Raw genomic sequence first — 19668 nt, forward strand, 5'->3', positions numbered from 1 at the left:
TATCACCTGAACTGCTATACAATATCGTGTTCATTTAACATTATCTATCATATTATCCCAAACTCTAAATTATGCCCTTTACCTATTTATTTATGTATATTTAAGAAAATACATGCTTTAAATTTGATTTAAAATAATAGTTACATTTAATATTCTGCACTGTTGCACGATGAAACTAAAGGGTAGTTTATACGTCATTGTTCTTGCGCGATATGGTGTTGTGATAAGGTGTCTCCATATATCTTAGAAGTCAATTGTTCAAATCCTAAAAGGTATAGAGTATGTTAGTTTGCCGTCAAAAAGGTTTATACGCAACTGAATATGGATTGGCACAAGAATTTTTTTTTTCTATTTATAATTTTGCTTGCCCATCCTCTTTTTCCACTTATGAACGATAAAGTAGATGCTAATACACTTTGTCTCTCTTTTCTCTTCATGGTTGCGTGGAAGGAGAGGTAGAGAGAGAGGATTAGAGATTTAAGTAGAAAAGTGTTGTTACACGAGACACCTATCATCCATTTATAGAGTTTTATAATAAATATTCTTGATTTTAATTGATTCTTTGCGTTTTTTTTCTTTGAAGTATATGTAATAATACAAAAATCAACGAGCCATATGCAAGCATCTATGCACATATGTGAGTTCTAAGCATACATGTCATTCTAAGTGGGAGGTATGGTGGACATCAACATAGTTGAGAATTTAGAATGAAAAAATTAATTATATTCAAATATGTTTTTTTGAATATTTTTTTTTCTAGTTACGAAAAATTTGTAAACCTATACGATTTTTACTGATTGATAAATATTAAACATAAGCATTAATTTGTATTAATTAATGATAAATAAGAACGAAAGTGGAAAGGTGTCGTTTTCTATACACATGGAAACATGGTTGTCCCCGAGAATCGGTTAAAGTTCATGGGTCAAAGAATGAGAATAACTTTAAGCCTTAAGATAAAGAGTTCTTTTTTAGCGTCCATAAAGTTAAATTTTTACATGGGCTTATTAGGCTATTATTTAGGCTGGCTAATTTTTTAATTAAATAAAAAGAAGCCTAACTGAGTTGACTAATTGAGTTTAAATATTAATAATAAGTATTTTTTTTTAAAATATATATATTTATGTGTTTATATAAATATTATGGGCCCACCCAAGTGATCAGTAGGGAGCCGTCGCTCTCCCAGCCCCCTCAGAGAAACTACTGTCCGGAAAATGAATTTTTTGTGTTTTTTTTTTAATTTAGTTAACACTAAAAATAAAAAAAAATACAAAATATGGAAGCATTTAAGTAGTTAAAAGTATTTTGATATATAATTTGCCCTTCTCTTTTACCTTCAATAATCACTTAAGTTAGCATAAAATTAAATTTATTCATTAAGTCAAAGTGTCACATTATAATCCATTAATACAAGAACTGTAGCCATCGATGACTCACCCATATTACTTTTTCCTCTATACTTCTTTTCCTTTAAATGCTCTCTCATTTCCTCTTTTCTCAGCATGTACATGTGAACCTATTTAATTGCCTTTAACCTCATATCTATTTCCATGCTCTAGTCCCATTTGTACACATTTTAAGTTCCATTTTTCTTTTATGTGTAAACATGCCAATTCTTGAGTTTGAGCCCACTATTTCAAGTGTGACAGGCAGTCCAACTTCTACTAGACCTCATATTAACACAAAAATGGAGACCTCCACAGTTCATGCGGAGCCACCGGGGTCGACTAATTACATTAATCCTACCTTGGAGTCTAGAGTTTCAAATCAAAACCAATCGACACCGTCACAATTGCCTTTTCTACGCGAATCTTTACGTCCTATTACACTCAAGGTACTTTTCATTTAATAGAGCTATTGGCATTTATTATAGAGGAGTAATATTAGCAAAATCGTGTATACACAACGTCTATACACACATTGTCTGACATATAATATCACATCGTTCCAGACGGCCATCTTAATAGAGGTTAGACGACCAGTTTGAACAAAAAATTTTAAAGTTTGGCCATCTATGTTGAGAATGGCCGTTCAAATATTTGTTAAACGGCCGTTCTGACTAGTAATTTTAAAAATTTGACCAATTGAGGTTAGAGTATGGTCGTCCAGATATTGTGCAAACGACTGTTTTGACAGATAATTTTGAAAGTTTGACTATATTTTTTGGTTCAAAATGGTCGTTTGAGTGTTTTGTGGAAGATCGTTTAATGCTGTTAAATTAGATGATTGTGGTCTAGTTGTAGCATGACCATCATTAAAACTTTGAAAAATATGTATTAAAAAGATAGAACATTCACATTGCATATATTTTGGTTAATTAATAACTTTATGGTATTAACTAAACCTTCAGTTTGAAGATCTGGCATACTCTATTAACTTGAAATCCAGAGAAGACCATTGTTTTACATCATCTGAATCAAAGAGAACGCGAACGGTTCTCAGTGGAGTCAGCGGTGTTGTCCGACCAGGGGAATTACTAGCTATGCTTGGTCCATCAGGCAGTGGGAAAACCACCTTGTTAACTGCCCTTGGTGGTAGACTACAAGGAAAGATTTCAGGCAGCATAGCATACAACGGCCAACCGTTCTCAAGCTCCGTGAAAAGAAAAATCGGCTTCGTGACACAAGATGATGTGTTGTACCCGCACCTAACGGTTTTAGAAACCTTAACATATGCTGCAATGTTGAGGTTGCCCAAGAGTTTGACACATGAAGAGAAAGTTGAGCAGGCTGAGCTCATCATAACCGAACTCGGGCTAACTAGGTGTCGAAACAGCATAGTGGGTGGGCCGCTTATTCGTGGCGTTTCAGGTTATTAATTGTTGTAAGATTTAAGGTTAGTACATCATACTACATGAATAGTCATACACTATTACTAATGTTACTGTTGGTATAATACAGGTGGTGAGAGAAAGCGGGTTAGTATTGGACAGGAACTACTGGTGAACCCGAGCCTCCTGCTTTTGGATGAGCCCACTTCGGGGCTGGACTCCACCACCGCCCTACGGTTAATGGCCACGTTGAAAGGGTTGGCTCGAGGAGGGAGGAGTGTGGTCACAACGATCCATCAACCGTCAAGTAGATTGTATTGGATGTTTGATAAGGTTGTGGTGTTGTCTGATGGATGCCCGATTTATAGTGGTCACGCGGGCGAGGTTATGGACTATCTTGCTTCCATTGGTTTTGTGCCTGGTTTTAATTTGATGAACCCTGCTGATTTTCTGCTTGATCTTGCTAGTGGTATGTTTTGTTCTCCTAATCTTGTTGTTTAAATTGAATATTAATTAGTATAAATGAAACTGCTAAAGGAAATGTAAAAATTTAGGGGTGCAAACGAGCCGAGCCGAGCCGAGCCTGAGTTCGACTAGGCTCGAGCTCGGCTCGTTTAACTTATACAGAGTCGAGCTCGGCTTATTTCGAGCTTTATTTTCAAAGCTCGAGCTCGGTTCATGAGTAGATTTTCAAGCTCGAGCTTGAATCGGGCTAGGCTCGTTTACTATTTATTAATTATTTTTTATATAAAAGTATTGCTATATATGTTTTTCTATTATAATATTATGTAAAAAATAATATATATTATTTAGTTTTTTTTGTTCACTATTTCATAAAATTATATATATTAATTAATAATTTTTTAATATACATTTTAAAATTTTATATATATGATGAGCTCGCTTAGGCTCGTGAGCCAGATCGAGCTCGATAAGTGAAGCTCAGACTCGGGCTCGTTTATTAAACGAGCTTACTTTTAGGCTCGAGCTCGGGATCGGGTTTGAATTAGCTCGGCTCAATCGAGCTTTTTAATGAGCCGATCTTGAGTAGCTCACGAACAGCTCGGCTCGTTTGTACCCTCATGTAAAATTATGATATGCACTAAATGATATGGTGCCTCTCTCTTATTATATGAAAAGTCTTTAAAATTAAATATCTCCAAAGTGCTAGCTGCTTTTCTGATTTTTCAAATTTCACCCTATGAGATATATTTCCTAATTTATATGTTTGGTTTCTCTCTCTCATTTTAGATGAGCATAAATAATCAGATGTTTTTGAGAGTCATTTTTGGATGTTTTTATACGTCATCAGTTTTTGCTTATTGTGGACAAGATTTTTGAGACTTAGTTTTAAAAGAAGTTACTGGGTAAAAACTAGAAAAAATGGGATGGAGGTGGTCCCTTTTGCTGGTGATGGGGGGTCGGGCGGGGGAGTTTTGATGTAAAAGGTGATGATGATGTGACAATACTTTTTAGTATATTTAAGATTTTTTATTGGGTGAGTTTTGAGAGTTTTTAATGAATGGTGTTTTTATGACGTGACGGATGACTATCCATGTTTTCTGATGTTTTTCGAAGTCCTTATTGTGGATGCTCTTAGTCATCTTTCGATATTTTCTTTATAAATATGCTCTACAATTTAGAACATGATACTTTTTTTCTAACATATGCTTGCTTTAACATTTATGAAAAATGATGAAAAAAACATGGTGAATAATATTATGGTATCACATATACAGGAGTGGCTCTTGGTACAAACCCAGATGATCATCAACAATATAAACAAAGTACACCGGACCGCCAAGAAGATCGCGACTCTGTTAAATTGTTTCTCATATCATCTTACAAGAAAACCCTTCACCCTCTCATTAAAGTTGACATCCATAAAAATGACAATGAGACAACTCGTGCTATTAGAGGACCACAGTCTTCTAGAAGTAAGTTCAAATTAATAAATGCCATCTTTTTGTAGTCATTTAATTAGTTGTCACATGATTTAGGTCATATAGGTGGTTAAGCGTTAAAAAGTGAAATAAAAAGATTTCTAGTTATGATCATAATCTTAATTAATTTGTCAAGAAAATATTTTGTTCCTAGTTAAATATATAAGTGGTGTGTGATCACAGGTTGTGACAACAGATGGACCACAAGCTGGTGGACACAATTTAAAGTGTTGTTTAAAAGAGGTCTTAGAGAAAGGCGGCATGAATCGTACTCTGGTTTAAGAATTTTTCAAGTGATGTCTGTCTCAATCTTATCGGGTCTTTTATGGTGGCATTCTGACACATCACACTTGCAAGATCAGGTACCATAATCGTCTTTCGTTGTTTTTTTCACTATGATCGTCTATATATGACTTAATATATACAAGCATTAAACGCATAGAACAGTAAAGAACACAGTTGATATATATACATATGTGGCTAGGCCAATTAGTGTGACATGCCTAATTAATCCAAAACCACAATAGAGAGTGTTAATTTGTTATTGATGTTATTGTAGGGCTAATTTACAATTTGCATGAGAGGTGATTTTGTAAGTGGTTTAGAGATGTGCTAATCGTACTTTTAGATCATTTCCGAAAGTGTTTGCATTACTAGACAGTTCGCAACAAGGACGTCATATGAACTTATCAAACAATTGACGACACTAAGCCATGTAAGTTCGCTGGATGGTGCAAGTTCGCACCCATGCCAGGTGAACTAACCCAAGTTAAATCATTTTTTTTTTCAATTTTTACTTAACATATACAACTTTTTTTTTTATATAAATTGTAATACTTAATTTAGAGAATGTTTAAATACCTACTTCTTGTTTACAAATATTGTCTAAATTACCATATAAATTCTAATAAAATTAAACCTAGTTATATTCAAAATAAATTATTTTTTTAACATTTATGAAACCGAAAAACAAATTATTTTGAATACAACTCTTTTGTAAACTTTATATCAGGATGTAGGCGCAAGTTTAGACAAAAACATGTAACAATTTTTTTATTAAGACTAAAAATCATAAGAGAAAAATAACAAAAAATAGAAAAGAAAAAGAGAAACGAAATTAAATACTGATCTTTGATCAGTTTGCTTGCATTGGGAGCGAAGTTGGTACTCCAATGCCTAACCCAACAAACTTGACTAAGTTTTGTGCGTTGTTGCATAAGTTCGCTTGTTCATGTAGCGAACTACCTCTATTTACAAACACTTCCATAAAACAGTGTGTAGTAGGGCGACATGTGAGGCGAATTTGGGGGATTTCCGGCGGTAACACCACCCCCTCGGCGATGGGGGGGGACAAGAACATGTCGCCTGGTGATGAATGAATATAATAATAAAATAATAAAATGACTATTGGTAGCCCTCCACGTGTGAAAATTGCCCATACAACACTATTACACCCATAAAATGAAAATTGCCTCTTTGCTGATGTGCCGCCACATGTCGAAAATCGCCCCCATTTTGTAGCTCTCCACTACACATAGCCTAAGTCATCTAGCTAGACGCACTACCCTTAAGCCCCTTAATTATCTTCGTATGACCTTTTTTTGTTTAATAATTACCAATTTTTGTATAAACTTTTATGTTATCTTCAAATATATGGTTCTTTAGTTCACAAACATTCTGCAAACTAGTTGCTATGCTTATGATCGATGAATACATGATCTATACAGGTGGGACTTCTTTTCTTCTTCTCAATATTTTGGGGGTTTTACCCTCTATCCAATGCCATATTCACATTCCCTCAAGAGCGCCCAATGCTAATAAGAGAACGCTCATCGGCTATGTACCGCCTTTCTTCTTATTACTTTGCTAGGATGGCAGGGGACTTGCCAATGGAACTAGTTCTCCCAACCATCTTTGTAACAGTTACATATTGGATGGGTGGGCTCAAGCCGTCACTCATCACATTCGTGCTAACAGTTCTAATAATTCTTTTTAACGTGCTCGTTTCACAAGGACTTGGCCTAGCTCTAGGAGCCATACTTATGGACCTAAAGCAAGCAACCACCTTATCATCAGTGATCATGCTAGTGTTTTTACTCGCGGGGGGTTACTATATTCAACAAATTCCACCATTCATTTGTTGGTTGAAATACATCTCTTTTAGCCACTATTGCTATAAGCTTCTAGTGGAAGTACAATACAGTGAAAATGAGGTTTATGACTGCGGTAGTGGTAATCGATGTAGAGTTTTGGATTTTCCAGGGATCGAGTATTTGAGTCTCGGACATTTGTGGTGGGATGTGGCCACTTTGGGTGTAATGTTGGTGGGGTACAGGATTTTGGTTTATGTAGCATTGAGGATGAGCAAATCTCATTGACTCATGTCTAGCTAGGCTTGATTTCTTATCTCATGTGTTGAATAATCCCAAAAGTAATTAAGAAAAAAGAATTGATTATATATAAGATGGACTTGATGCAAAATTAGAAACAGTTGACTTAACTTGTAAATGTATATTTATGCAGTTCTAACTATATTTGTAAAGTTTTTGTACTCGGCTCATTATAGTTATTGTTCTTGCTTGTGATTTACTAATAAATTTTCTAAGGAAATACATTGTAACTCCATTTTAAACAAGAATATAAGCATTAGAAATCAATAAAGAATAATTCACTCTAAGAGTGGTTTTCCAAAAATGAATTCCATCACCAACTAATGAATACGACAACGTTGTTGTTTTAGTATTTTACTAGGTTAGAGCCCGTGTTCCACACGGGTGAAAAATATAATAAAAATAAAAAAATTGTTATATGTAATACATTAATTATAAGTGAATCTAACTATATATCATTTAAAAGTCAAGAAATTTAACACAATAACTATTTAAGTGGAGTTGGTAATCATCTTTAGTTTAAAACATGATGTCTTAGGTTCGAGACTTGTATCACACAATAATTTATTTTTCAAGATTTTACAAAATGTTATCTTTATTTAAAGAGAAACCAGGTCATGGGTTATAACATAACTAAACGGGTTCATGCTCCATATTCACATTGTGTTTGGAAGAAGAGATGATAAAAAAGGAAAGTGCTCAAATGACATCTATGTGGCATCATATGTAGAAGCCCTAGAAAGATGTCATGTGGAAAAATCGTGTTGCTTTAATATATAGTTAGATTATATTAATCATCCTCTACGACTAAATGCAACTCGGCAAACTATTTTCGTGCATTAGTTCAGGTAACTCGATAGCCCCTTAAACTGTGCTTGTTATTTGTATTCAGTGAAGAATTAAGCTTTTGTTTAGTTATTCAAAATGAAAGGTTACACTATGTATGAAGAAGACTTTGGCTATGGGCATATCATTCTTGAAATTCTTATTAAATTTCTTTATTCGGTTTCAAATGACACCAACGAAGTAAAATACGAACGGTTTAGTTACATTTCTTTATTCTTATTACAGTTTGTTAGTAATTTAGTGTTTTAGTTTAGCGGCCAGTATTGGATTATTTGTTGGTAATTTGGTGTTGTTGGGTTAACTTGTCGATCAAGGAAATAACGTTAGAGATTAATTAAACGAGAGTTAGGCAATGCGTCAGGTTTGATTTAATTCTAAATATTATTTGGGTTTTATAATAACATTGGGTTTATTATTTAAGCACTTGGGTTTGGGTTTAAGTATTATATTAATTGGGCTTAATTGGAGTTCTTATTGTTTTAATAAAAACAAAGGATGAATTGGTCTATGTAAGAGATGGCCAATGTTTTCCTAGTGGCGCCGAATCTCTCTCTTGATTGATCATGTAACACACAAAGAACAAGCTCTCAAATTCCGTCTAAAATTCTCTGTCTAATCCGATAAACCATAATGATTACACGATTCAAAGAATGATCCAGGTTTCAATTTCTTCATTTACAGTTTCATACAAGTTCCAGGTTTGTTATTTAATTGGTTTCTTCGGTTTTAGACTACAATTATACAACATTAGTAAACTAAAACTTATGTAGTAGTATAATTATATATGCATTTAATTAGGTTTCATCATTGTAAATAATTATCAAACTCGTGACCGGATATTTGACAGTTTTAATGGCGATGGCTAAGAGTTTAAGACCGTCTGTGAGTTAATACTGCCGACAATTCAACCTCCAAAATTAAAGGTCTTATTGATGTATATAAAGGTGTATTCGGAGACTAATTCCAGCACCAAGATTAATCATATTTCTTATGATCATTATTCTAATCAAAGACAAAATCTTTGGTGAGCATAGATTTCGTTTCATTCGATCTTCCTTAAACCACAATTCTGCCACCAACACTATTAAACTGAGGACAAAAATTGTGTACAAAATAATTTGAATTATTTGCACAATCTGACCACAAGAAAGATAAAGAAGAATAAAATCAAGATCCTAAAACCTCAACTTGTGAGGCTAAAAGGTTCCTTTGTGAACCATAGGTGGCTTAATTGGTTAAAGAATCCTATTCTACCATCAACTCTTCTTGAGAATTTGCATATGAATAAATATCAATCTTGCTCATCCACCTCATGGAATGGAAGAGGTACCATCTTCACTGCTCTAAACTTGCCTGCATTATTCAGATGCTCATTCTCCAACCTGCAAGACAGTTCAAAAGGCCACACATGTAAGTTATTTGTGAAGCATAACGTCGAATTTTGAAGTCAAATTCACTATTAAACATTCGAAGTCCATGTGGATTTGCCTTTATTTTCAGATAAAACAAAATAGTGCGCATTAGTTATAGTTGCATTTACCAAAGCGCACCCTTGGCCTAACAGTATCAAGATGTTGCATTTAATGTCTGTTCAAAATGATAAAAGATCTAGTTGCATTTACTCTACAAAGTTTATCTAGTGATTTCTTACCTTATGAGTAATTAGTTTATTTTCATATGAACTATGAAGTAAAAATTCTCTTTAACTTTTATTTAAATGTGGTTTTTGTTTACCTGTAGAAATTCCAATGGCCTCTTCTAATGACTTCAAGGGCTGCTAAAAATAGCCCTGTCAATCTGGAATCAATGCCCCCAAATTTGTAGTGTAGGACAGTTTGTAACCAAGCTAGTCTCAGAACAACATTCAACCCCTGTAAAATGTTGCAAAGGAAAAATTTAACAAACTTTCGACCCATATTTTACAATTATTCATTGATCATATAAATTCACAATTTTTATCAAGCATAAGCATATTATATACCATGGATAAGAAGTAAATGAACTTCCGACGAAGAATCAATTCGTTTCTTAACCAAGGGTTCTTGGAGTTCATCTGTAACAAACCCCAATCCTTAACAAAGTCCCAATACAGTTGATACACAGTTGTGATACTTGACATTATCACTACCACACATAACCATCCCCCACTCTTTTCTTTTTCATATGCCACTTTTGCGCCTGCTGCTACCATTGCGGAAACATATTTTCCCAAATTAGTCAGATGTCCCGTGTCGCCTTCATCAAGCCATCTCCGAGCACACTACACAGTTATATAAGAATGATTACACAAAAATTAATACAAAAAAGAAGAGAAAAATCGTCAGCCGTTTGCTTTTTATCAAATATATGTATATATATAAGTAGTGTAATTATGTAATTATATCGTAGTGTAATTACACTACACTCTAATTACACTACTTGATTCTCATAGTTAGCACGTTAATTTAATTTGCATCTGATCCAAACCCTAGCACAAAATATATTGTTTCCAAACCTGCATAGCTCTCCAGTAATAAGGCAAAAACGAAACAGCGTAGGCGAGATCTCTGTAATTTTTCGTGCGAACACAATATCCATAGTCTTGTGTTTTGTAACTACCAGTTAGGTAGTAGCATCCTACATATTCAAGGTTCCTAAGCATAGGCACCTGTTTCACATGAAAGTTCATGTTAAACAATATGTTATGACTTATATAATATTTACTAAATAATATTGATATTACAAAGAGAGTATTGGACCTGACTACAAAGCTGATCCGCCATGAAGAAATCCAGCATCACAACCTTGTAAAGAGGCGATAAAATGATGTTTCTTAGTACGCTTAACAAACGATAGCGGCTTGACTTGTAAACTATGTTGATGGGGCACACAAGCAATAGCAAAAAACCCTGTAAAATAGAAAGTAATACACATGTTTTATAATCTTTTGATATAAATAATATTCTACTCCAATACTTCAAAATCATTAAAAATGATATATAAGTAATCACTTTACCAATAACAGCAGACCAGGGATCAACTCAACTTGAGAATAAGAATACCCTTTTTCCAATAACGAAAGATGGACAAACAAGACCCCCACTACAACGGTTATCGAAGTGGTACAAATCAAGAAGACATCTCTATACTTGAGTTCTTGCGTTGGATATAGCTCAAAGATAAAACTATAGTTTATACGGGTTTTTCTCCACATGAAAATGTTGCATCCATAGAGGAAAAAGTGCAAAAACAATAGGCTGAACATGCTGAAATATCAAGAATGTATTGTCACAATGTAATATGTATAGATGTTTTTTTATATTAATGTGTAACAAGTTCTTGCATACCTAAGAAGAGGGTACACAGTTTCCATGTATATGGTATTACTCTGTGGTCCATATGTTCCGGTGGTATGAGCCATGACGGCATACCCTGCTAAGAGCGCAATGCAACATCCCGTAAATAGCCCTATGAAAACCATGAACAAATATCAGACATAAAATTCTGAACTAGTTGGAAGCCAGTGATTGAATCAATATAACTCAAACTTAACAACAAAACAAAGCGAACACGAAAATTGGATAGCAATATCAACCAACTTATCATCTTAACTCACTTGTTTTCTTAAACTCGCTAGTATATTTGATAAACATAAATTAACCTACTATATAAACTTTTTTATTAGAAATCATCTAATTAAATTAAATTAAATTACAAGATAAATGTATATTAAGTTAACATTAAATGGTTATGCTAGGATTTTCAAATTAGTACAATATTAAAAATGAAAAACTTTTAAGGAAGAATATTATTAAGATATTCTCTTTTAGTGTTCATATGTTAAAAAGGAGATATAGATAATTGCTGTCCATTGTCATAAATCATGGAAATAATATTCCAACACGATGTTATGTCTCGTGCCTATAGGACAAACAAATGTTTTCGATCTTTTACAAGAAACACTAAGATATGGTGCTGAGAAAGATCACACTTCAAAGTGATCGATGTACTAGAAATCCATGCTGTGTTGGTTTTCCACATATTTTAGTGGCAGTCAAAAAAGCTAAGTAATATATTTTTGTTGCCCTTTATCTTTGGTAGGGGCAAAGATAGGTCAATTAATTGTGAATAGATTTGTTATATTACTTATAATATATATGAGGATAAAAAGGTCTATTCGCTCTAGCAAGTCATCACTAGCCTTTAACTAGTAAAGCAGTGGCAATGTGACCCACTTGAGCATCTTTTAAAAGGTTTAAATTTAACGCAGTCAAATAACTTTATTACTTTTTAACATATTCATACACTTAAAAATGTGTATAACCATAAAGTTGCATCAAAAGTGTGTCACGGCTATTACTTTTAATAAAATTAACAAAGAGAAAGTAAGTGAAATCCCACACATTCTAAAACCTGTATATAATATTTGCACATAATTGTTGCACATATTTTAATTTATGAAGACTTGTTGTAGTGTACAACATTGCATTTAAATTATTATATTTAAAAAGTCATACTAATCTTGTAAATCTTACATAGGGAACCAGAATAGTGCCAAATAAATAATTTTAAAAAGAACTTAACTTGCATGGATTTTAAAAAAATTGGCCATACAAACTTAAACTATGATTATTGGTAGCTAGACAATTGTTGTGTTTGTGGTACATCGTTTCAGTCACAGTGCTACCAGGGTATATACCGCATAAATGCTCAATAATAATGGAAAGATGTTTTGGAAAAAAAAAATGGGGTTATTTTTTATATATTATCTTCAAATTCTTGATCTTTTTTTTTTTTTTTACTTTTGGTGGCCAACTATTTTCTTAGTCTGCTTCTCCATCATATTGGTCATTTCAAAAGAGAAAAGGTAACAAAAGAAAGTAAAGACACACCTATGAAACATGTGACAACATGAGACTCTTTGCGCTGAGTTGGTTTTAAGTATTTCATCGCCTTTCTTCGGTCATCTTTTGTAAATTGTTTCACAAAAATCTCCCCAACTTCATCTGCCAACTTGATAACCTGCCATACAAATAAATTGATTGAAATGTGTCATGAATGTAGGAAATAAATTATATAAATTGAATGAATCTTTAATTTTTTAGTGTATGATTATTGGCTTCATGGAAAAGGTTGAATATGGGAATTAAGCCACTTCATATGGTCTGAATTTTTCCAGCAAATGGGAAATCTCATGCTCGATTACCCGCAATCATCATTATATTCTTTGACATATTATTGTGGCTATGCCATCAAGCACTACTCAATAAATTACTAAAGCTAGTTTACCTTGTCTGAACTGTTGAAGTAAGAGCTCTCGACAACTTTCAGGTAAATGGGAAGAACTTGTTTGTTTGTAACCTGTAAAGAACAAGACAACATAAGGTGGCATATCTATCTTAGTTAAAAATATAAAGTTTAAGGAAAAAGGAAGCAAAAAATAAATAAGATTTTGTCAATCTACTTGAGATATCAAACGTACACCATGTACTTTGTTTATTTTTTTAAAGGCGTGTGTCATAATGACGACGGTGTCTCTTTGAAAGGGTAATAACACTTGCGATATCACATTACCCAAGTTCGAATTTCCCTTACAGTGGTGCTGCCCATATTTTAGAGCGCGCACATGAGCCGGGATTCGAATTGGGACCCAAAAGAAAAACCTCTTGACCACCCCACTAGCATGGTGTTGGTCGTCCACCATGTACTTACTTTGTCAAATTTCTTTAAAATCTTTGCAAAGGCGAGCATGTTCAAATTCCTGAAAATAATCAATTGTCAAAAATCCATACATGAGTTTCCCTATAAAATATTAAATCATTACGAAAAAATAAAAGTTAACCATGGTTCATATTTTTTAAATTTCGTACTTTCAATATAAAAATGTGTATATTATGTACATAGAAAACAATAAACTAAGTTGTTCACATGTGTTTTTTAATTGCTATAACATTTGTAGTTTATATGTAGGTAATATAATCTGCACTATATGTTGGTAAATATAATTTGTGAGAAGTGTACAAATAATTAGAATAATTATGTTAACACTAGAGCAATTATTATTACATTATAAATTTTGAAATATAGTAATTATTATTACGCTATATTATTTTTTATAACTATACTCTAGTTCAAAACTATAATTACTCTATTTATTTATTTATATGTTTAGTATGTTAGTTTTATTTATACTGGATCTCACCCTTAAAAGTAATTTATTAAAAAAAATAAAGAGGATTATTTTCTTAGATATTGAAAATTCTTAAAATTAGAAATATTAAGAATTTATTTTTTTCGGTATGTTCTCACAAAAAAACTGTTTAATTTATGCCTTGAACCTAGATTCTTAGAGTCATGAATATTGTGATAGCCTTAGTAAATAAAAGTTCTCTTGGTGATAATGTGGATTAAAGTATATATATGGTATAAAGTATAAACTTAAGAATATAATGTAACAAATGCCATCCAAGCTTTAGGCTCCAATGTTAGAGAAACTAGTTAAATAAAGAATAATGTACCTAAACCAAAATAATACCTGTAAGTTTTGAGATATCCTAATCCTTTATAGAGCTCAATGAGAGCTCCTCGAATCATTTTTTCAGCATGATGGAGCTTTGTTTTATTAATGTGAAGCTTTTTATCCTGACCATTTTGTTTTTTGGATGACTGGTTAATCAAATCTTCCCAAAGTAGATAAGAGAACGTTCGTGTCGGGTTGGTTAGCGGAATGCGAATTTTCAATTTTTTTTCGTGGCAGTTACTAATACAACGAGAAAGACTTCGTTCACCCTCGTTTTTTGATCTTTCTTTCTCAAGGTTTTCTGATCCTGGTAAACATTGCATATCATATGCTTCCACATCTTCTTCTAAATTTTCCTCTTCTAGAAAATCGTGGTCTGTCATGCCCCTACTGGATTCTTCATCTACGGCCAGATAAAAAAAACATCCATTATTTAGACAGAAAAAGGGTCATGCTATAGCTATACCACCCTCGTTTAATTTCACACCATCAAATGGCCGTCCACAAAAGGACTAAAATTTATTGCTTAGAACGTCTTTTAGATGAAAAATATTCGGACGACCATTTTAATCATAGAGGCTAAAACTTTGAATATTATTTGTTAGAACTAGCTATTAGCCAAAATCAGAACGACCATTCTGACCATAGATGGTCAAACTTTGATTTTTTTTTTGACAAAACGATTGTCCGATCTATTCGAAGACAGTTTGAAATGGTGTAGCATTAAATGTTACGGTATGTATAGCTGGCCCCACAAAAAGAATCAAGTGAAAAATGAAATGGTAAATAGAAAGTGGACATTTTTTTTATATTTTTTATTATTTTTTATATGTTTGTCTCATATCTACTTAACTAAACCAAATTAAGTGACCATTCTAAAATATTACTTTCTTACCACATGAAATAGTTCCAGATATGGAGTCTTCATCCTTGGATGAATTAGCTTTATTTTTGTGCTGGTCTTTGAGAGCAGTTTTGAGCTCCACAAGAATGTGTAATTGTTTCTCAAGACATTCCCCTCTATCCAGGAACTCTTTTTCTTTCTTTCTGTAGAATTCGTTCACTTTGTTAAGTTGCAGATCCAAAAGCGCAAAAAATGCACTTGCGGCTGCTTCAGTATGATCAAACTGTTCTAGCAATTCAGTTTTGTATACAACTCCCTTACTAGCAGTCTCAAGCTTACTGTGAACCTGATAAAAGATAAACCAAACCACATTAGATAAGCCTAAGCCATACATATATTCAAGCAAAGCAGCCAGCCTTTGGCACGCATGGTAATGATCACAAAATCCGTTAGTTAATTGAAATTGAGCGTCATGGGGTTGGTGGACCAGTGGCAGAGCCAAAGTCTCTTAATCACCTGAAGGACTTGGGTTCTAGTCCCCGGAAGTGAAGTAAAAGAAATTTGTCGTTTGAAATAAAAACAAAAATAGAGTGGGAAAGAGAATGAGTACATGAATGAATTCTCTATCTCTGCATTGATTCCCAAATAGGGAAAGTTTGTGCATAGAGGAGAAGAGTGTGTTAGTTAAAGATGTTTTTTTTGTTGTCTTTGATGAAGGAGAAGTTGAGTCACAACTAATTTTCTTGATGTCTTTCTTGAGTTGCCAATAATCAACAAAGGCTTCTTTCCATTCAGGAACTAGTTGACCCTCAAACTGCTTAGTGAATTTCACCATCTTCTCTTTTAACGTGACTATACGAGTTAACGGCCTCACAATAGGTGAGAGAGTTTTCGTTTATGCACTTGTGAGTTGAGAGTGTCTAATAGAAGCCCATGAACACATTATTTATGGACTCATGAAATTAGTGTAATGAAAAAGGTTAACTTTAAATGAAGTGGCTAGTACTGATTCTCTAGCAGCACATTCTAAAATATCCTGTGTTCTATTTTTCATTTATCCTATGCTATACCCTCCACTTGGAGTTGTATAGGACCTAAGTTTATCGTTGATGTTCATCAAAAAAATACATATATGTATATTTGCAAACTTTCAAATATGATGTGCCAATGCCTGGATGCTCTTACGAAAAGTTCGAATATCAAGGAGGAACGTATAGAGTACATATGTAATGTAACACTCTTTTATGCCCCCTCCGTCATTTTTCCTAGCAAATGGACATGTTCCGCTAATCATAATCCTAAATTTAGACAATTTGTTCACTATCTACTAGAAAAGAGCCAGTTTTCATATGTAAAATTCCGAGATTTCCTATGAACGCAACAAATTTCCAACAAGGTTCCCACAAATATATATATATATATATATATATATATATATATATATATATATATATATATATATATATATATATAGCATAATAATAATAAAAGCTAATTTTGCTGACAAATTTACAACAACTTAACACCATAAAAATATGAGTCGGGAAACACTGTTTCCTACACATTTTGAACTAAAGTTGGTTAAGAAATATATAAGTTTTTTGATAGTGTTTGGAACTCAAACACTCATCTAATAGAAGCATACCAATTTACATATATACATTGATACCACTAGTTACAAGCCTTTATTTGTTTTTTTTAACTGTAGTTAGTTACTTGTTAAAAGCTATTTTTTTCACTAATATTTGTTTGACTTTATTTTGTTTTTTTTAACCTTTATATATAACTATTCTTAAAAAAAATGGCAGACATTGTTAAAGGTTAAAGACGGATTCAAGAGGAAAATGACATACCACATGCATGGAAGGTGTTTGCTAATAATTGCATTGTAGCCAGTATTGTTTAATAGTAGAAGTATGATTTGTTTTATTCACCCCATAATAGCTGAGGCCTAAAGGGTCACCTTTACCTTTCAAACTTTTAAAACTCTTTTTTTTTTAATCAAAAATAAAAGAAAGAAAGAAATAATATAACTTTAATCTAAAAATAATTCAATTGAAACGATGATTGCTGATCGATTAAAAGAGATAGTAATTAAAAGATTTTTTTTTTCTATTGAAATTTAGTATATAAATTTATTCAAATTGTAAGTTTTTGATTACATCAAAATAGAAGAAAAAAAATCGTTCTGTTTTGCTACGAAAGATGAGGTATTGTCTAATAATCATAACAAGAATAATAACGATGATGATTGGCATATTCTTACGTATGATAAGCACTAAGTCATCAGCATATAGCTATAGATAGTGTAAGAGAAAAAGAGATTTGTGACAGAAAGTAAATATTTACCCATTATTTGTCTTATTATTCTTTTCTAACCAAAAAAAAACATTTTTTTTTTGCAAAATAAAAAAAAATCAACATTTTTTGCAAACCAAGTAAAAGTTTGGCACTTTTTTTTACCAAGCACGATGTTTTGTTCTGATCTTTAACTTTATGAAAGTTTAATGTTCTTTATACTTAAATAACAAGTTATTTACAAACCATATATTACATAATAAACAAAAAGTTGATGACCTCAATCTATCTAGCATTAATGCCAAAGAAACGGAATTTGTAGCCATGATATATGTCTCTTTGCACTTTCATTATAACAAACTAAAGGAATATCAATGATGAAGTTTTAAAGATATATACGATATAAAGGTTGTCTATTTTTGATTCGGGCATGCTCACACTCTAGATAAGTTTCGAGTATTTGGATCGAGCCTATTGTACACTAGATATTGAGCATATTATCATGTTCTCTCAATGATTATTGATTTTGCATAATCCTAGAAGGGCTCTAAAACCTTGAACTTTGTCGTGTCTTTACAAATTGATTAAACTAATATAGAGGTCTTTGTCATATGTTTTACTTACGCAGTTTTAAGAATTACAAAATTTTTCTAGCTAATTGGGTGTCAAGTTATATATCTTAAATATAATGCATGTCAAAAGTAAACAGAATAAAGTGCATGTTGAATTGGTGAACCCAAACAAGATAAATAGATTGTAAAGTACGGGACATTATAAGGATGTTTGTGGATCGGGCCGTGCGCAATGTGGTGCTTTTTCATGTCGTGAATGTATAAAAGAATACTAGATGGTTGGTTTCAATTGTGATCATACTAGCAACAATGCACCACATCTCATTAGAAACTTCACAGTTAAACGTATTTGACGCGAGGGGGGTCCCACCAATCAGTTTTGTTGCATCTTGCGGGTTACTCACCTGTTGACTCGCACACATGCATGCCAGACTCTTTGGTCCGTGTTTCAAGACAGACCGAATGGGATGCCAGTCTAAAGGGTGCACGAAATGGAGATTGGGATGGATTTCAGTGGCCACTTGGGTAAAATGGAGATGACGAGGTGGTACGACTGTTCTATCCTAAATTACACTTGGGTAAAATGGAGATGACGAGGTGGTACGACTATTCTATCCTAAATTCCTAATTACTTTTACTAGTTTTTTTTTTTCTAAAAAACTATTTTTGCTAGCTTGTAGTTACGATTAAGAAGAAAACACATAAGTATATATATGATAAACTATTTTTAAATTACGCTGAAGGAAACATAATAATCCCCCTAGGATGAAAATCATGGGTGTGAGTAGGATATCACCCATTGAGAATGGTTTTTTGATATCGATTTGTGTCTCTCTTGATTGGTACATATTCTACAAACAGAAGAAGAATATTTAAGGACTTCAAAAGTCAATTCCCATATCTTTCATTATCAATGTATCTGATTCAAAATGAACTTGTTCATGTGCATTGGTGTATGTTGATGATAAAAGATAAAGATATCAACGAACACATGGGTGCACCGAGACACATGAACAAAGAGTCACTTCATGTTGGTTCTACACCCTCAATAGCCAAACAGTTTAATGCAATTGTTGGTTTTACAAAATCCACAATTAGTTTCGTAGATCGTGTATTAAATCGATATCATGTTAACAACGTTCTTCAAAGAATGAGAACATATTTTCTCTGCAAAACAAAGTTTAATTTTGTGTGTTCCAAACTCCAAAGAGGCCAAAGATCAGTTGAGAATCAACACAATGATTGGACTGATACATTGTAATTCTTCACGAAATGATATAACAGTTGGTGGTTATAGCTATCAACATTTGAACGGTTACAATTAGTAAAAATCCATCAGTCATAGCTAATAAGTGGAAATTTTGTTACCAATGCTTGCAAGTTATTACTGATGAGTAGTGATTTACAACTAATGACCAAGTTGTCACTGATCAGTAGTAAATCACTACTGAAACCACTTAGAACCCATTGGTCTAGGAGGTTCATCCCTAGAACCCACCTAGGCGG

General features: G+C 33.0%; 2 protein-coding genes across 2 annotated transcripts; one reads left to right on the plus strand and one right to left on the minus strand.

Moving 5' to 3' along the window:
- The first annotated feature begins 1587 nt into the window (after positions 1-1587).
- Positions 1588-7315, plus strand: LOC143564656 (ABC transporter G family member 21-like). The gene is made up of 6 exons (XM_077051866.1): positions 1588-1834; positions 2351-2810; positions 2901-3239; positions 4510-4707; positions 4897-5075; positions 6441-7315. Exons 1-6 carry the CDS (start codon positions 1607-1609, stop codon positions 7089-7091), a joined length of 2055 nt encoding a protein of 684 aa, XP_076907981.1. The 5' UTR covers positions 1588-1606; the 3' UTR covers positions 7092-7315.
- A 1707-nt stretch (positions 7316-9022) lies between these two features.
- On the minus strand, positions 9023-16322 carry LOC143564655 (phosphate transporter PHO1 homolog 1-like). The gene is made up of 13 exons (XM_077051864.1): positions 15903-16322; positions 15344-15638; positions 14464-14851; positions 13641-13689; positions 13218-13289; positions 12821-12950; positions 11276-11396; positions 10945-11194; positions 10688-10837; positions 10444-10596; positions 9931-10209; positions 9684-9820; positions 9023-9331 (listed from the first exon to the last, which is right to left on the minus strand). Exons 1-13 carry the CDS (start codon positions 16125-16127, stop codon positions 9241-9243), a joined length of 2340 nt encoding a protein of 779 aa, XP_076907979.1. The 5' UTR covers positions 16128-16322; the 3' UTR covers positions 9023-9240.
- Between the last annotated feature and the right edge of the window lie 3346 nt (positions 16323-19668).

This window comes from Bidens hawaiensis, unplaced genomic scaffold (assembly GCF_021521415.1).
Source record: "Bidens hawaiensis isolate Kalapana, Puna unplaced genomic scaffold, B.hawaiensis_p1.1 tig00022145_1, whole genome shotgun sequence".
Lineage (NCBI taxonomy): Eukaryota > Viridiplantae > Streptophyta > Magnoliopsida > Asterales > Asteraceae > Bidens > Bidens hawaiensis.